We start from the raw sequence: 16,330 nt of genomic DNA on the forward strand, positions 1-16,330 counted from the left end.
AGCTCAGCATTGGGGCGTCTTGTCTCTTTTCTCACACAGTCGTATTGGCTGCTCTGGGGTCCTGGGGGTCTCGGCTCTCCAGCAGGGCCCTTTCTGTCTCCATCCCAGGGCTGTGTCCATTGTCAGCAAGCTGCTGCATGGGTCATGGCTTTACAGGAAGGTCCATACACCTCCCTCTTTGAGTAGATGCTGCTTTCGGGGATTACCCTCTACAGGTGTTTGGGGAAGCTGGTTGGGCACCTGAACAAAGTGCAGACCTTTCTGAGCCCCAGGCTCCTTTAGTGCTTGCTGTCCTCAGGATCTCAGCTGTTGTGTTTGAACCCATGCAGGCCCGTCGCAGACTACCTGGATGAAGCGGCAGTGCAGGGCCTGAAGCAGATTCACCAGCAGGTTTGTGTGCGGCCCCTGGGAGGGTCCCATTCTCCAGGTCTCCTGGTGCCTGGAGCTGTCCTCTGCCCTTACAAGCTCTTTCCCCTCTCCTTAGCCCTGATCGAAGCCCCAGAGTCTGATGACAGGACAGGTCCTGCTGAGACCAGTCCTGGGGCCCATTGCTCAGAAGCAGGTCTCTTCTTTGGCCTCATTGGTGGCTCGTCTGGGATGGGAGGTACACGCGCTCTCCTCCTGCCACTGATTGGGGCCCGGGCAGGTGACACGGTCTCTCCTGTCTGGTGCTCATCTTTCTGTGCTGCCTGGCTACACTTGTTCCCTGGGAGCTCAGCGACTCGGGCGCGTTCCACACCTCTGTTATGGACGTGGCCTGTTCTGTGGAGGCGGCACATAGAATGAGCATGATGGCTCTGACTCCCACCTGTGCCTCCACAGTGGGACTGCCGTCTGAAATTATACCCAGACTCTGTGTTTGCACATCTTAGAGTTGGGGGGGAAGTACGTCCATTTTTGTGGGTTTTTGAGATTTTCCAAATCTCTGCGATTCAGAAGTGAAGTGTGAATTACAGGCCTAATGTTACCGGATAACATCAAAGTCACTCGTGAGGATTTAGATGGGTTGAATATTTGTTGTTCCGAATAGAGTTCTATATTCTTTAAGATTTATCTCTGTAGGTATAACACCATGTTGACATCAGATCCTCATCCTGTGTATGCTACTGGCTATGATTTTGGCAAATCCATTCAGTGGGGTGTGGGAGTGCTGTGCGGTGGTGTGTATGAGGGTGGTGCTGAGAGGGGTGCAGCGTGGAGACTCGGCAGCCAGGCGGGGCATCCCCAAGCTAGGGGTTCTTTGTGGAGTTCAGGAATCAGCAGAGCCTGCCCCCCTTGAGTTTCTGTGGGACACGAAGAAGGCATTAGCCAAGCTCAGTGCCATCTTGGGGAGAGGGGTGCTGGTGGTCCCGGCTGCCCAAGAGGCTGTCTGGGGACCTTGGAACCAGGACACAGGTCAGTCCTGGCTCCCCTCTCTGTGCCTTGATTTCCCCTTCCAAGTGGGGGCACCAGAAAGCAGGTGTCATGAGGTGCTTGCTGGGAGTAGAGTGGGCTCTGTCATGAGGACCCAGCTGTCAGCTCTGTGAGGACGCCCAGCCTGAGAAACGCTTGTTCCTGCTGTGTCCTCATCACTCCTGTCCAGTGCTCAGTAATGTTCTTTATCTACTGTGTGGTTTTAAAAAATCAGTTAATTTAAATAACTAACTTTCACTTCTTCATTTTAGCTTTATGATCGTCAGTTATACAGGTAAGCTTCACAAACCCCACGTTCTTGTTTTGTGTCTTAAAGAAAAAATACTCTGTCAGTGAAGATTGGGCTGGCCTGTTAGGGCTTCTGTCCAGTCACCCCCATGGATAACTGGCTTGTGTCACTTTCTTTGAAGGGGCATCACAGAAGATGTGAAGGTCGAACTAGCCTCGTTGGTGTTTTTAAGCTTTATTGAGGTTTCTGTGTCCTGTAATAAAGTTTGCTTGTTGTAAGCGTGTGGTCCGATGGGTGCTGGTCATTGCAGATGGCCGTGTGGCTGCAGCCGCCATGCCGAGCAGCTGGTGTCACCCTGACGCTTTCCTCCTGCCCTTTGCAGCGGTCCCCAGCCCAGCCCCGGGGGCCCCATCTGAGCTCTTTCTCTGTAGTGCTGCCCCTTGTGAATTTCATGCAGATGGAGTCCCACCGGGACGTCCTTGCGGTCTGGCTGCTTTCACTTAGCGTGAGGTTTCAGAGGCTCACCCTTGTTGTGGTGTGCACCACGGTGTTGTCTTTGTATCACCGTGCGCTTGGCGTGTTTATCTGCCCACCAGGTCGGGGTGGGGGTTGGGTTGTTCCAGCTTTTGGCTACTTGGGATACTTGTGCTGTGAACATTGGTAGTCAAGTCCTGGTCTGGATGTGTGTTTCCACTTTTCTTGGGTAAATCCCTGGGGGAGGTGGTGGTGGTGTATTTTTAAGGCCCCGTCAGACTTGTCCGAAGGGCTGCGCCCCTTTGCTTCCACCAGCAGTGTTTGGGAGCGTTCTCTGTCCTCAGCACACGTGGCGGGCAGTCTTCACCGGGAGCCGCCCCTGTGGGTGTGCACAGGTCGCGAGCACAGCCCTGAGTTGCATCTCCCTGCGGGCTAGTGAGCTTGGCATCTTCTCCTGTGTGACTGGCCATCTTCTATCTCCTTCCGTGAAGTGACTGTTCAGATCTTTTGCTTATTAAAAAAATTTCATGGTCTGTTTCCTCACTGAGCTGCCAGCACTCCATATGTTCTAGATGTGAGCTCTTTATAGATGTGATCGCCCAGAATTTTCTCCCACTCTGGGGCTTACCTTTTCATTTTTCCTTGTGGCTTTTTAATGTAACTGTTCAGGGTAGGGAACGTGGCCTGTTCTCTGTTGTTCTTGACGTGTTCACCTTTTCGTCTCTTCCTGAAAGTGCATGGCCTGCTCTTACCCCTGGCCAGGGTCTCAGACCTCCTCAGGTCACCTGAGTAGTTCTGAAAGAAGTTCCTCAGCAGGAGAAGCCCTGGAAGGGGGCCGAGAAGCAGTGGTCCTGGCCTGAGCCCCTGGTGAGGGGCTAGCTAGCGTTGTTCTCTGCTGCTTTGGCAGCTGGTCTAAGTTAATTTAAAGCTGGTCTTCTGCGCTCCTGTCCTATTTCAGAATCTCCTCTTCTGGACAGCTCTGTCGATGGCTCAGTGGCACAGATGCGGCCTCTCTTAATGGCTATCCCCCCACGGACAGCCCTGTGCTTGAGCCAGTGTGTAGTGGGGCTCATTCGCATCTCGTGAGCACCTGTGGGACGTGGCTGGGCCTGTGTCCGGACCCTCCGTGGCTCCACGGGCCCCGTGGTTGGTGCAGAGATGTGTCTGAGGTCTTGGGATGCTTCCACAGTGTTGTCCCCTTCAACTGTCCTTCCACTCTGGTTGGGGCAGGATGTTTGTGTTTCCCTGCAGACGATACGCACCTCCTGAGCGACTACAGAGGTGCTGCTTTCTTCCCCAGTGTGGGTTAATGGACACTTCACCAGAAGTGCCTGGTGGAGCTGAGCGTGCACACGGACAGCCGCTACACAGCGTGGTCCCAGGGAGGGAGGGTGGCGTGGCTGTGCTTTCGGGCATGGACGTGACTGCTCCCGCTGCACGCTTTCCTTGATGGCTGGTGAGGAGGGGTCAGCACCTGGGGAGCTCCCCTTGGGCTCTCGACTGTTCCACTGACACCGTCCACGCTGGCTTTCCACCTATTCTGACAGCAAAGAGGAGCGGCTCCGCCTCAAGTAGAGAGCATGCTCATTTCTTTCTGGTGAAATGCTTCAGCCCCCTGGACTGATAAACCGTGGTCCGGAGTGGGCAGAGAGCCTCAGGCAGACACCCCAGGACGACGGAATGCCCTAGCGCATAGCTTTGTCTGATAGCCCATGGCTTATGGTGGTGTCCATTAGCATTTTACAGATTCTAAATACATCTGTGCTGCTTTTAAATTTGGTTTAAATTTCTCCTGGACTCAGCGGGCAGGTGGCCCCTGGGCTTGGCTCCCCACCCTGAGCCTGGGAGCGCCCTTGACTTGCCTGCTTCCCTCCTGCCCCAGACTCTGTTCTCCATGTCGGGAGCCTTCCTTTCCTAGATGTCATCCAGTTTCTGAATCGCTTAGCGCAGAAGGGAGACAGTCCTGTTACTCTGCGCCAGAAGGCGCAGTCTCATAAACAGACTTCTGTCTTCTTGTAGAGTGCGCTTATGTTCACATCTGCCACTTTGCTGTGCTCAGTGTCCGGTATTAGGTGTCCAGAACGGGCCATGCTTCTTCTCTAGCGGACCTTAGTGGCTTGCTTCCTCGGGCTGGATGGTGGTAACTTCCCGGTGTCCCTTGTTCTTAGTAAGAGTTGAGCAGTATTTGGGATCTGTGCCATGTGACTGTACGGTGCGGTTCATGCCATAAGGATTATCGTGCCCAGGAAAACCCGAGAATCAGAATGACTTCATCTGGAGGATGGTCACAGCACGTCTTCCATTTCTTTATTGAAAGGCAGTGATTACCAGCAGGAGGAAGTGCAGCTGAGCAGCATCTCACTGTGTAACTTTGGAGCCCGAAGTTATATCTGTCACTTAGGATATTTTATGTTGTGATGTATAAGAAAGATTTTAACTCTGAGTGTCTTCATTAATTTTCAGGGGTCTCGGAGGAGAACTCATGAGACAAGCAGGTAGGTCTGAGCCATGGGCTTGTACGTGACAAAGTCCTAAGGGCGTTGGCTTCCCTGTCTCCAGTGCTGCGTGGTCTGCGTGGTCTGCGTGGTCCTCCGGGCCGGAAGCGTGCTGCAGCACACGTGGCTCCTGCGACCGAGGGCCCGCCTGCCGCCTCCACCCCTGCGTACTCACTGCAGGGTCTTTCAGCTCCTGTGTGTTCTGATGTATTCTGGCAGCCACGGGGTCGGCGGCTGGGCTAGGGTGAGCGAACGGAGCTGTGATTTGTCTTCACGAAGGGCTGTCACCGTCTTTCCCTCCTCAGTGCACTCTGTGTGTAACTGTACAGCAAAGGGTAGACTTCAGATTTCATTTGAATGTCCACGGGGAACTCAGACGATGCCTAGCTTTTTTGGAGCCTTCCCAGCTAAATCCACGAGACACCCCAGCACTCTTCCACTTGTCTGGGGGTCGTTTGTCAGGCACCTGGCTGTGCGCAGGCGGGCAGGCCTGGATTCAGGGGAGCCCCTCACCAGGGAGTGGAGAAGTCAGGGAGGGCCTGTAGTCTCAGAGGGCAGGCCTCTGGTGGGGTGACCATAGGGTGGGGACTGGTAAGCACATGGCCGGAGCTGGGCTGGTGCGGGAGGGGCGGGCACCGCCAGTCCTGCGTCCCTCCCAGGCTCCCTGAGCGCTCTGCGCAGTCCCCCAGCCTGACTCTGGACCGGACCCTTCAGTATGTGTGCTTGGTGGTTCCTTTTCTTCCTGGAACTCTTGTCCCTTTGCTTCTGGAATAATCCACCGCACCGGTTCTCACTGTTCCGTCTGTGTCCTTCCTCCCATGTGCTCTGCCCCACCCAGTTGGCGCCCCCAGAACTGTCCCTGTATCCCCCTCCCCGGCCAGCTAGCCCAGGAAGGGGGTTGCAGCATGCCTTGCTGCTCTGATTGGCCCCAGATCCTCGTCTTCACAAAGAACTGCTAGTTTCCTACTTCTGCCTCAGTCCTCATTTGGGATTCTCAGTTGTTGTTTTTTTTTTTAAGATTTTATTTACTTGACAGAGAGACCCAGCGAGAGCGGGAACAGAAGCAGGGGGAGTGTGGGAGGGAGAAGCAGGCCTCCCACAGGCCTCCCACGGGCAGGGAGCCCGATGCGGGGCTCGATCCCAGGACCCTGGGATCATGACCCGAGCCGAAGGCAGACGCCCAAAGACTGAGCCACCCAGGCGCCCTGAGAGTCTCAGTTTTATTAAGGAGCAGCGGCCATGTGCAAATCCTTGAGTGGCTGCAGAGAGGGTTTTGAGCTTCCCGTGCTCCCTGTACTCTGACCTCAGAGCTGGTCTGCAGGCCTCCAGCCCGCCGAGCTGTGCGTAGCGTCTGTGCTGCTCTGGCCTCCGTGTGCAGCCCCAGACGGCAGTGGGGCCTTCGTGCAGGACTGGCGCGCATCCCTGTCACAGGAGCAGCCTGGGTGCTGGGCTCCTGGTGGACGAGGTGGTCCCTTGGGCCATGGGCAGGAAGTGTGTGGGGTACGGCGTGGGCGGGCAGGCATAGGGGGCCCTGAGGAGCAAAGGGCACAGTGAGGGGGTGTGGGCAGGACCTTGGGCCACAGCCGGTCGCAGCAGAGGTCTCAGATCGCACTGGTGTGGTGGCCTGGCAGGGAGCTGTGCCCCCAGGATTGCCCTGCATCTGAGTCAGACCATACACGACAGCACTTGCCTGGCCTGCAAGCGGGAAGAAGTCAGGGGCTCCTGGGATCCGTTGAAAAAGCAACATCATCAACACACGAGTCTGTGCCCTGTTCCTCTGCAGCTTGGCCATGCTCAGAGGCACAGGCAAGCTCAGCTGGGCCGCGCGGCCCGAGGGGCGGCGTGCACACACCCTCACCTGTGTAGCATGCAGGGGAGGAGCAGCATAACAGCGAGAGGCGATGACCGTAGCCGAGAAAACCAGAGTGCGCCACAGCCGCACACCGTGTCGGTGCTGGTCCTTGAGAAAGAAGGACGAAGCCACTCGCTGAGGAAACACAGCAGGGGAGCAGCGAAGGGCAAAGTCGATGCTGGGGTGCGGAGGGAGGGGCTCAGATAGGCAGTGGCAGCAGGAAAGCTGAACAGAGCTCCTTGCAGATCTGAGTCTGTTGTAAAAGTGGCGCCCAGACTCTCAACCCTAGATGAGGCCGGCGGGCTCCCCTCAGATCCCCAGCGGTTTGTTACAGGGCTCAGGTTTCCCTAAGACTTCTTCCAAGTAAGTTGTTTTATTTTCAGTGTTTCTCTTTCGGGATGCAAGGAAGGAAGCACAGACATGTTGTAGACTGTTCCACGACAGTGCCCGGAGGAGAGCCTGACTTGAGTTTCTAAGTCCGTTGCTAATGAAGATGGTCTGTCTCGAGTACCTAGAGGGCTGTGTCCTCACTGACTCCAGTTGCCCTGAGGGGCCTCACCTGCCTTACAGATGGGCTGCTGGTGACCAAGTTCCCGAAGCGCTGAGTGAGCCTTGCTCGGCGTGCACCACCAAATGGTCGTGCACAGGGAGAAGGCCCACGACCCCGCAGCCCTTGGCTGATAGGCAGGGTCTGCCTCCTGCCTGGCCTGCAGGAGCTTCTCTCCATTCCCATGAGTTCGACTGATGTCACCGGAGAATAAACTCCAGACACGAGAACTGATTTCTATGTGCTGACAGCTGCAACTGCTGAGGGGCTACCATTTGGCCAAGATAAGCGTGTGGCCCTTGGGTGAGGACTTGGTCACTGCGCTCGGGTGCAGAGCCATTAAGACTCCCCTGCACACCGTCCACAGCTCCTGATCTGTAGACTGTTCCTGGGTTTCGTGGCTTGGCTTGTGTGGGGTGGGTGCAGGCTCTCCAGCTCCCAGCCAGAGCAACGCAGTCCGGCTCCGCAGGGCGGGCTGCTGGAGGCGTGGTCCCCGTTGACCACGGGGTCTCCTGCCGCGCTGTGGCCTGTGGATTAGGATTCCATCAAGGTAGCTGTTCTTTCCTTGGAGAGTTATGCCTTGTGAAGTTGGGATCCTGCTGTGTATACTACGCCTTGCTGATAAGTGATCGCAGCTTCCTGTGCCAGTGGGTGAGCTGCTTCAGCTTTTATCACGGCAGCTGCTGGACGCGCAGCCGGGCACTGTCGGACGTGTCGCCCACCGTCACAGATCTATGTCAGCAGCTTGGGAGAAATGGCTTCTCAAGACAGGAAATGACCGGCAGAAGGAACATGTGTACCGTCAGGCCCTTCCTCACATGGTGGCGAGGTGCACTCCGGAGCCCGCACCATGTGGCGCGCCCTGGGCAGCACGTGGTGCTGGGCCTGTCCCCTAGGCCCGCCCAGCCGCGCTAAGTGGGGGAGCACGGAATCACTGCCTGTTCTCAGTTGCTTCCTGGTGGTGGTGTTTGGAAAGACTTGAGGAGAGGCGGCCTTCCCCCCTCTTTGTGCACCTGCCACACCCACCACTTACCCATGCTGGAGTGATGATGACATAGAGAAACTGCTTTGTTTTGTGCAAAGACGGAGAAAAAAAAAAAAAGCAACCTTATTGCTGTTTTGGTGTTTTCATACCACCCCGGAGGATTGCTGTGGCTTGTGGTCTGTTGTGTGGGTGTGCTCTCCATCCGCCCCTCCCTCTTTCCCACCCTGCTCTCTGTTCTGGGGGGCTGCCTGCAAGGGATGCGCCTCGGGGGGCATCGTGGGGGGGCACATGCTGGGGGGTGTTGCTGCTCTTGGGTGGGGGCACTAGCTTGCACTCTGTTGGGTCAGTACGGGGGCGCAGAGGAAGGTGAGGCCCTCCAGGGCCCTTAGTCACCAGGAGGAAGTAAGCCAGAGCATTTTTCTTGAACACATGTTACTGATTTGCTTCCTAGTGTGGGAGATGAGGACCCAGGCACGACCTCCCTACACAAGCTATTCTTGTCATGTCTTCCAATTTCATACATGTTTTCAGTCAAAACTATCGTTTCATGTAGTTGAAACTCATTTAAATGTATCCACATGCCTGCCGTTCAAGGAATCTATTCCTTTCTGCATTTCTGAGCTTCTGAAGGGGTCTTTTTCCTTTGCCTGAAGAACAGATGCTCTTCAAGTTTTCCATGGGGCATGTCTGCTGGCAATAAGCCCTCTGATTTGTCTGAAAACGTCATTTTTCACCTTCATTCCTAAAGGGCATTGTTGCTGGGTGTAGAACTTAAGTTCCACATTGACTGATTGATTGGTACTTTAAAGATAACTTTGTGTTGTTTTCTCAGTTTCTTTCCTGTTTTGTTGAGAACTTACCTATTCCTCGCTGCTCTGTTGGAGGCAGCCTGTTAATTTTCTCTGGCCACTTCGTGTCTGGTTTTCATGGCTCACACAACACACGGAGAGCAAGTGGGTGACAGGGTCTCTGTAATCCGTGTGTCAGCAGGTTGTTTGGGTCACTTTTGGAAGAACTCAGCCATTATTTCTCCAGATTTCACTCTTTTGCTCTTCTTTTCTCCCACTGCGTCTGGGGCTCCAGGCTTCCCAAGGTAGACCTGCGTCTCGACCCTTCACGTCTCTTCCGCCTCTCCCGCCTCCTCCCCTTGCCTGTCCGTTTCACTGTGGGGTCTGTGCCCCATAGTCCATGTCACGGGCTCTCTCTTCAGGTGTGTCTTATTATTAAACCCGTCAATTGAATTTCTAATTCTTGTGTTTGTCTATTTATTTATTTTAAAGTAGGCTCCACACCCAGCATGGGGCTTGAACTCACGACCCTGAGATCAAGACCTGAGCTTTGATCAAGAGTTGGACACTCAACTGACTGAGCCACCCATGCGTCACCTAATTCTTGTAATTTTCTGTTCAGAATCTCTGTTTTTTAATAGTTTCTGTATTACTGTCATAGTTTTTAATGATTTCTTTTACCTTTCTGAGCAAAGTAAGCATTTAAAATCTGTGTCTAATAGTGTTGTTGTGTAGAGCGTGTGTGGTTGTGCTTGCAAAGATCTGGACACTGGGTGTGAAGAGTTAGAGAAGTCCTTTGAGGCTCAGGGCTGCTTCCTCCCCCAGAGGGTCTTTCCGTTGGCTTCTGGCTGGAGGCCAGGGGTGCGAGCAGCCTGGGGTGCCTCCATCCCTGTCAGGCTTGAGCGGTTCTGTGCCGGCTGGAGCCAGCTGACCTGCGTCTAGGTTTGTCTAGGATGTGGCCCTTTGGCTTCAAGGCCCATGAGGTGCTCTGGACTCCACGTTCTGTCCCAGTTGCCTGTAGAGGCTCGTGGCGTCCTCCTGGGTTTTCGAGTGTGTGCCTTCTCTGGAGTCACCATAGCCACTCTGGCAGAAGTGGCCCAGCTCAGGGCTGTGGCCCCCAGTCTCTGTGGCTCTCCATTTCCTTGGCAGCTCCCCACTGACTTAAGCACACACAGTTTACTTTTGTCCAGCTTTTTTAAAATGTTGTCTTACTTAGCTGATGGGTTGATCTGAATGATCTAGTCTGTAACTTTTTTTTAGCTTTTTATTTTGAAATGATTGTAGACTCACAGGGAGTTACAAAGTCCTGTGTTTATTTTTAAATAATCTTTACACCCATCATGGGGCTTGAACTCAGCCCTGAGATCGAGAGTCACACGCTGTTCCAACTGAGCCAGCCAGGCACCCCCTGCCTTTATTTATTTATTTATTTATTTATGTATTTATTTATTTATTTATTATTTATTTATTATTTTTTTTTTAAGATTTTATTTATCTGAGAGAGAGAATGGGAGACAGAGAGCATGAGAGGGGAAGGGTTAGAGGGAGAACCAGACCCCCCGCTGAGCAGGGAGCCCGATGCGGGACTCGATCCCGGGACTCCAGGATCACGACCTGAGCTGAAGGCAGTCGCTTAACCGACTGAGCCACCCAGGTGCCTCACCCCCCCCTTTTTTAACTTGATAGAATACATTTAAAGTTCATGTTCAGGGCAAATCTCCAGGAAAATTATTTTTTAAAATATTGAGGACTTGGGGGCACCTGGGTGGTCATCGGTGAAGCATCTGCCTTCGGCTCAGGTCATGATCTCAGGGTCTTGGGATCGAGCCCCATGGGGGGGGGCTCCCTGCTCAGCGGGGAGCCTGCTTCTCCCTCTTCCTCTGTCCCTCCCCCTTGCTCGTGCTTTCTCTCTTTCTCTCAAATAAATAAAATCTTAAAAAATAAAATATTGAGGACTTGGATTTTCCAGTCCTTAAAACATACTGTAAAACCACTCAAAGCAGAGTGGCATTTTCTTAGGAGTGGGCAGACAGGCAGGTAGAGCAGAAGACAGGATCAGAAGTAGATGCCGATGTAATGACACGAGTGAGATTTGATATGTGACACAGAGGTACTTCCAACGTTGGTGTGGAAGGTGGCTTATTGAGGGATGATGATGTCACCAAGGGCCGTGTGAAAGAAAAGAAAATCATGTCCTCACTTCATATATACAGAACTAAATTTCTGATTAACTAAAAACTCAAATACAAAAAATATAATTTAAAAAGCCTCAGAGAAATTTTAGGAGACATTGAAGGATAGAATCGGTCCCTAAAAATCTTAATTTGGAAAATTTCAAATCTGTACAAAAGCGCAGAGAAATAGCTTGTGGAGCCCCGTGTTATCTGTGCTCCCGCTCCAACAAGTCTCATCGTTTGCCGCTTGTCTGTTTTCCCTGCCCTATAAAGCAGATCTGGACACCGCATCTTAATACTTGCTGTGATAGTTCCTACTGGTGAGGACTGCGGTTCTGTTCTGTTTTGTTTCTGGCTTCTGGCACATAGCCGCCCAGCATAACTGGAGACAAGCAGTAGAAAGTAGTGTGTTCGTCTACATAAATACTGAAAACTTTTGGATGGGGGAATACACCATGTATAAAGCCAGTAGGCACCAGAGTTAGAGGAAATCCTTGTACTGAGGTGAATGAAAAGGTGATTGTTTACAGGCTGCGCAGATCTCTTAAATTTGCCAGAGCAGATGGACGGAGATTCCGCGTGAGTGCAAACCCAGAGAGCCTCGCGTTGCTGACAGGTGTTCAGCCTCCCCCAGCAGGCAGGGGGATGCTGGTTCCCTTAACCAGAGAGAACAACGGCGTTCTCTCTCAGGTTGGCTGCAATCAGAGCTTAACAGCCCCGGCTCCAGCCCCAGCGTGTGAGCTGTCACAGGCTTCCCAGTTTGCCCACCGTCCTGGGTGCCGCTGCAGAGGCTTGGCACGCAGAGCCGTGTAAGGGCAGATGGGTGGTCTGCGTCCACAGGCACATGTGGCCATTGCCTGTGCGGTGACCGCTGGAGGGAACATTAAGCCCATCAGGAGAGCTACGGAACGAGTTGTTTTGCATCCAGAGCATGGAGAACCACACGACTGCTCACAATGGCGAGATCTCCAGGAGTTGGTTACGTTGTTAGAGAGAAAGGCAGGGTGGTGGCTGGAGTCTCTGCCGGCGCTAGGTGGGACCTCATTCCTGGTCATGGGTGATGGGAGTCAGGAGCTGCGAGGAGGGGGACCGGCTCACCTTTGGTCTGCGGCACCCCAGGTGCATGCAGACTGCGCGGCTGTGCTCTCCGCTCTGGCCGGCGGCACTTGAGGGCACGGCTGTCTGGCCCGTGGGTCCCTGCGTGACGGCAGGAAGCACCCCAGCACACCGTGACCTCGGGGGGAGCTGTTGTCAGCACCAGGGTCTGGAGGTGCTTGTCCTGCGCCCAGCCTGGCGGCCTGACTTCTGTCACGCTCCAGCTGAGGCCTGGTTTCTGGGCTCAAGGCAGGAGTTGAGGGACCAAAAGGGGGGAGTAGAGAGACCCTAAAAAGGGGGGTGCCCGAGGGGGAAGCATCACCATTCCTTCCTGCTTGAGGGTGGGTGTGGCCGTGCCAGGTGCCCAGGGGCGGTCACCAGAATGCCAGCGGTAGTTTTTTCTCTGATGTTTCTCTGTAGTGTGGTGGGTGCAGGGCCACCCTCCCTTGAGCATCGTGGATTCCATCCCACACTTTGGTGGTTTTCTTTGCGGTGGGTGGTGTCTTTAACCTGTTGATTATACTGGACCGATTTCTGCCATGGGTGTGGTAATCTTTTTTTTTTTTTTAACTTTATTTTATTTATTTTTAATATTTTATTAATTTATTTGACAGAAAGAAACACAGCGAGAGAGGGAACACAAGCAGGGGGAGAGGAGAAGCAGGCTTCCCGCTGAGCAGGGAGCCCGATGCGGGGCTCGATCCCAGGACCCTGGGATCATGACCTGAGCCGAAGGCAGACGCTCAACGACTGAGCCACCCAGGCGCCCCTAGAAATATTTATTTTTTTAAAGATTTTATTTGACAGAGTGAGAGCAGGAACACAAGCAGGGAGAGCGGGAGAGGGAGAAGCAGGCTTCCCGCGGAGCAGGGAGCCCGGTGCGGGGCTTGATCCCAGGGCTCTAGGATCATGACCTGAGCCGAAGGCAGACGCTTAACGACTGAGCCACCCAGGCGCCCCCCCCCTTTTTTTTTTTAAAGTAATAGCTGAAATGATGTAATATTTTCACAAATACCAGATTTTTTGATGAACTGTGTATATTTATTTAGGGACCCCAAACCATTGGTCTTCAGTGATACGTAATGTACAAATTATGTCAATCATCATCATCATAGACAATAAAAATTCATGTATAAAGAATACTCCTTAAAAATCTGAACAGTAAATAAGTTTAATATAAGAAAAAAATTGCAAAAAATATTGAATTGGCTTCTTGGAATTTTTATTTTTTATAATTTCTAAATATGTTCAGTTTCCTTTACTACACTGAAAATCCCTTTCAAAGTGTGCACTCCTTAGTCTTTATATGATGACAATTTTGGTCATTTATTTTAATCCCTTATTTCAACTTTTTAATTTTTTTATTATGTTCAGTTAGCCACTGTATAGTATATCATTAGTTTTTGATGTAGTGTTCAACGATTCATTATTTGCATATAACACCCAGTGCTCATCACATGTGCCCTCCTTAATACCCATCACCCAGTTACCCGATCCCCCCACCCCCCTCCCTTCTGTAACCCTCAGTTTGGTTCCTGGAGATCAGAGTCTCTCATGGTTTGTCTCCCTCTCTGATTTCTTCCCATTCAGTTTTCCTTCCCTTCCCCTATGGTCCTCCATGCTATTCCTTACTTTGCACATATGAGTGAAACCATATGATAATTGTCCCTCTCTGCTTGACTTATTTCACTTAGCATAATCCCCTCCAGTTCCATCCATGTCGATGCAAATGGTGGGTATTCATCCTTTCTGATGGCTGAGTAATCTTCCATTGTATATATGGACCACATCTTCTTTATCCATTCGTCCGTTGAAGGGCATCTTGGCTCCCTCCACAGTTTGGCTATTGTGGACGTTGCTGCTGTGAACATTGGGGTGCATGTGCCCCTTCTTTTCACTATGTATCTTTGGGATAAATAATTAGTAGTGTAATTGTGTTTCTTTATTTAAAAAACTGACACTAATTATTCACAGAGGTCAGGAATTTACCCAAGATTTCAACACCATGGCTTGTCCAGGAACCATTCTGTTGAGGATAATAGCATTAATTTCTCTGTTTGTTGACAGCATGCAGCTCAGTGCTCTTGGTTTGTCCTCGTTTTGGCCCCTCAGTGGACTCCAGGGTGCTCACCTGTCCTGACCTAGGTGGACTGTGAGTGCTCACCTGTGACAGGACTCTTGCCACTGTCTTTGGAGATCCCTTTCCTCCTGTGTTAGCAGCTCCTCTGTGGTCCTCATCTCAGGCAGATGCCATAGCTCCTGGTCACTTGTAGGTGTCGATGGCCCCGTCAGCACATGCGTCCTCTGAATCGAGAGTCGTCCCTGGGGATTCGTATTGGGGTCACATCTGTAGCTGTGGGCTGTGTTGCTCCATGTGGCCCTGGGGCTGCCTCTACCTGGGCCAGGTCTGGAGCAGGTTCCCTGAGGCTGCCCAGCTGAGGAGGTGCTGGGGCTGCTCACGGGCTGGCCAGACACGGGCACTGGTGTGTCCGGAGTGGCCAGAGGGACTTGGTACCAGCAGCTCAGCACTCAGCAGGATAGGTGCTTCGATGGGCACTCTGGAGAATGACATTGCATTTATTCTTTTCCTTCCTAGTGTGCATTTTAATAGAAAACTTGTCCCTTTCCAAGATGCCTTTTAGAGGTGACGTCGTAATCGGTAAGTGCTTCTCTTCTTTGTAGACTCACATTGTAGCATTTCCTCCCAGAACTATTTCAAGTTAAAAAGAAAATGAACCAGCTAGGATAGATGATAACCCGTTGTAAATAATGAGCATCCCCCCCACTCTCCTCCTCAAAAAGAGAGAGAATCTTTCCCTTGTCTAGTGAGAGGTCAGGCTCCTTCCTCAGAGCTCCTGGCTGCCACTCTGCCTGTGGCACCTGCCCCCAGTGCCGGGCAGCCTTGGCTGTCCCTTACCCCAACAGATGCATGGTGCAGGCCTGCAGGACCCGTGGTGCAGGCAGGATGTGTGAGGAGGGACAGCTCTTGTGGAGCAGTGGCCAGGCCCCTCCGCAGACCTCGAGCCCTCCACCTTCTATGGCACGTGGCCACAGAGAGGCAGTAAGAAAGGGGCCTTGGGGTCACCTTTATCCCCCGGCCGACTTTATTCTTTGCTTTTTTTTTTTTTTTAGATTTTATTTATTTATTTGACAGAGAGACATAGCGAGAGCAGGAGCCCAAGCAGGGGGAGTGGGAGAGGGAGAAGCGGGCTTCCTGCCGAGCAGAGAGCCCGATGTGGAACTCGATCCCAGGATCCTGGGATCATGACCTGAGCCGAAGGCAGACACCTAACAACTGAGCCACCCAGGCACCCTTATTCTTTGCTTTTGCAGCCTCAAGTTCTGGGACCAGGAGACCAAAAAAAAAAAAAAAAAAGAATTGGATAAATTTAGCATTCTATGCTCAGTGTGGGATCTAATTGAGTTAAATATTTAGGTTTTTATTGGTGGGGGCCCAGGGGCATTGTTTGAGAGAGAGGTGCTTCCAGAAGTGGCCTCCTGAAGCTTTCGGTGTTAAAAGAGCAAAAATTTCTCACGGTAACAGTTTGACATTTCAGCAGCCAAGAGAAGGCTTTCTCTCCGAATGGAGAGGGCCCTTGGATTTTGTCTAACCTGCGTAACGTTTACCTTAGATTTTCTCCAGATTCATCTCTAAGGTTACCAACTTTAAGAGGTAGAAGATCTGTTGTTTTAATTTCATCTACATGTTCTTAATTGGGTAAATGAATGTCTTTTGTTCCTTTGACAGATGGTTGGCAGTGGGTGATAAATGACACACTGAGAAATCTCCATCTTATTTCAAGTCATTCTAGACAACAGATCAAGGTATGGTAAGCAAGATTTTTCTGGCTGTTGCATTGTATAGAGAGTGGCACTCGGGGTGCCTGGGTGCCTCAGTTGGTTGAGCGTGGAACTCTTGATTTCAGCTCGAGTCATGATCTCAGGGTCCTGGGATCAAGACCCATGTTGGGCTCTGTACTCAGTGCAGAGTCTGCTTGAGATTCTCTCTCCTTCTCCCTCTGCCCTTTCCCTTGCTCATTCATGTGCTCTCTCTCTCTTTCTCTGAAATAAGTAAATAAAATCTAAAAAAAATAGTGACATGAATCTTTTTTTTTTTTTAGTGTTTGTTTCAAAGGACTGTGTGCGTTATGAGTCCCTTTTATACACGAATGTTGTAATCATTGATAAATGCCATAATTATATTTAGAATTCTAGATTGTATTATCTATGTAATTTATAATCAGAAAAACCAGTGCAGCCAATGATGACCAGAATATT

The 16,330-nt window shown here is 51.8% G+C and overlaps 1 protein-coding gene across 3 annotated transcripts in view; it reads left to right on the forward strand.

Annotated features, from left to right (window-relative positions):
• The window catches only part of TBCD (tubulin folding cofactor D), a 163,258-nt gene that overhangs the window by 124,329 nt on the left and 22,599 nt on the right, over window positions 1–16,330 (forward strand). For 2 of the 3 annotated variants that reach the window (XM_021680873.2, XM_044921416.1), the window contains 5 exons: window positions 330–390; window positions 1,665–1,687; window positions 4,580–4,611; window positions 14,649–14,711; window positions 15,801–15,877. In XM_021680873.2, coding sequence (XP_021536548.2) covers window positions 330–390; window positions 1,665–1,687; window positions 4,580–4,611; window positions 14,649–14,711; window positions 15,801–15,877 — 256 coding nt within the window. Of the gene's footprint in view, window positions 1–324; window positions 391–1,664; window positions 1,688–4,579; window positions 4,612–14,648; window positions 14,712–15,800; window positions 15,878–16,330 lie in introns of all 3 variants that reach the window. The other variant, XM_021680875.2, reaches the window with a different exon arrangement.

Source organism: Neomonachus schauinslandi, chromosome 15 (genome assembly GCF_002201575.2).
Source record: "Neomonachus schauinslandi chromosome 15, ASM220157v2, whole genome shotgun sequence".
Lineage (NCBI taxonomy): Eukaryota > Metazoa > Chordata > Mammalia > Carnivora > Phocidae > Neomonachus > Neomonachus schauinslandi.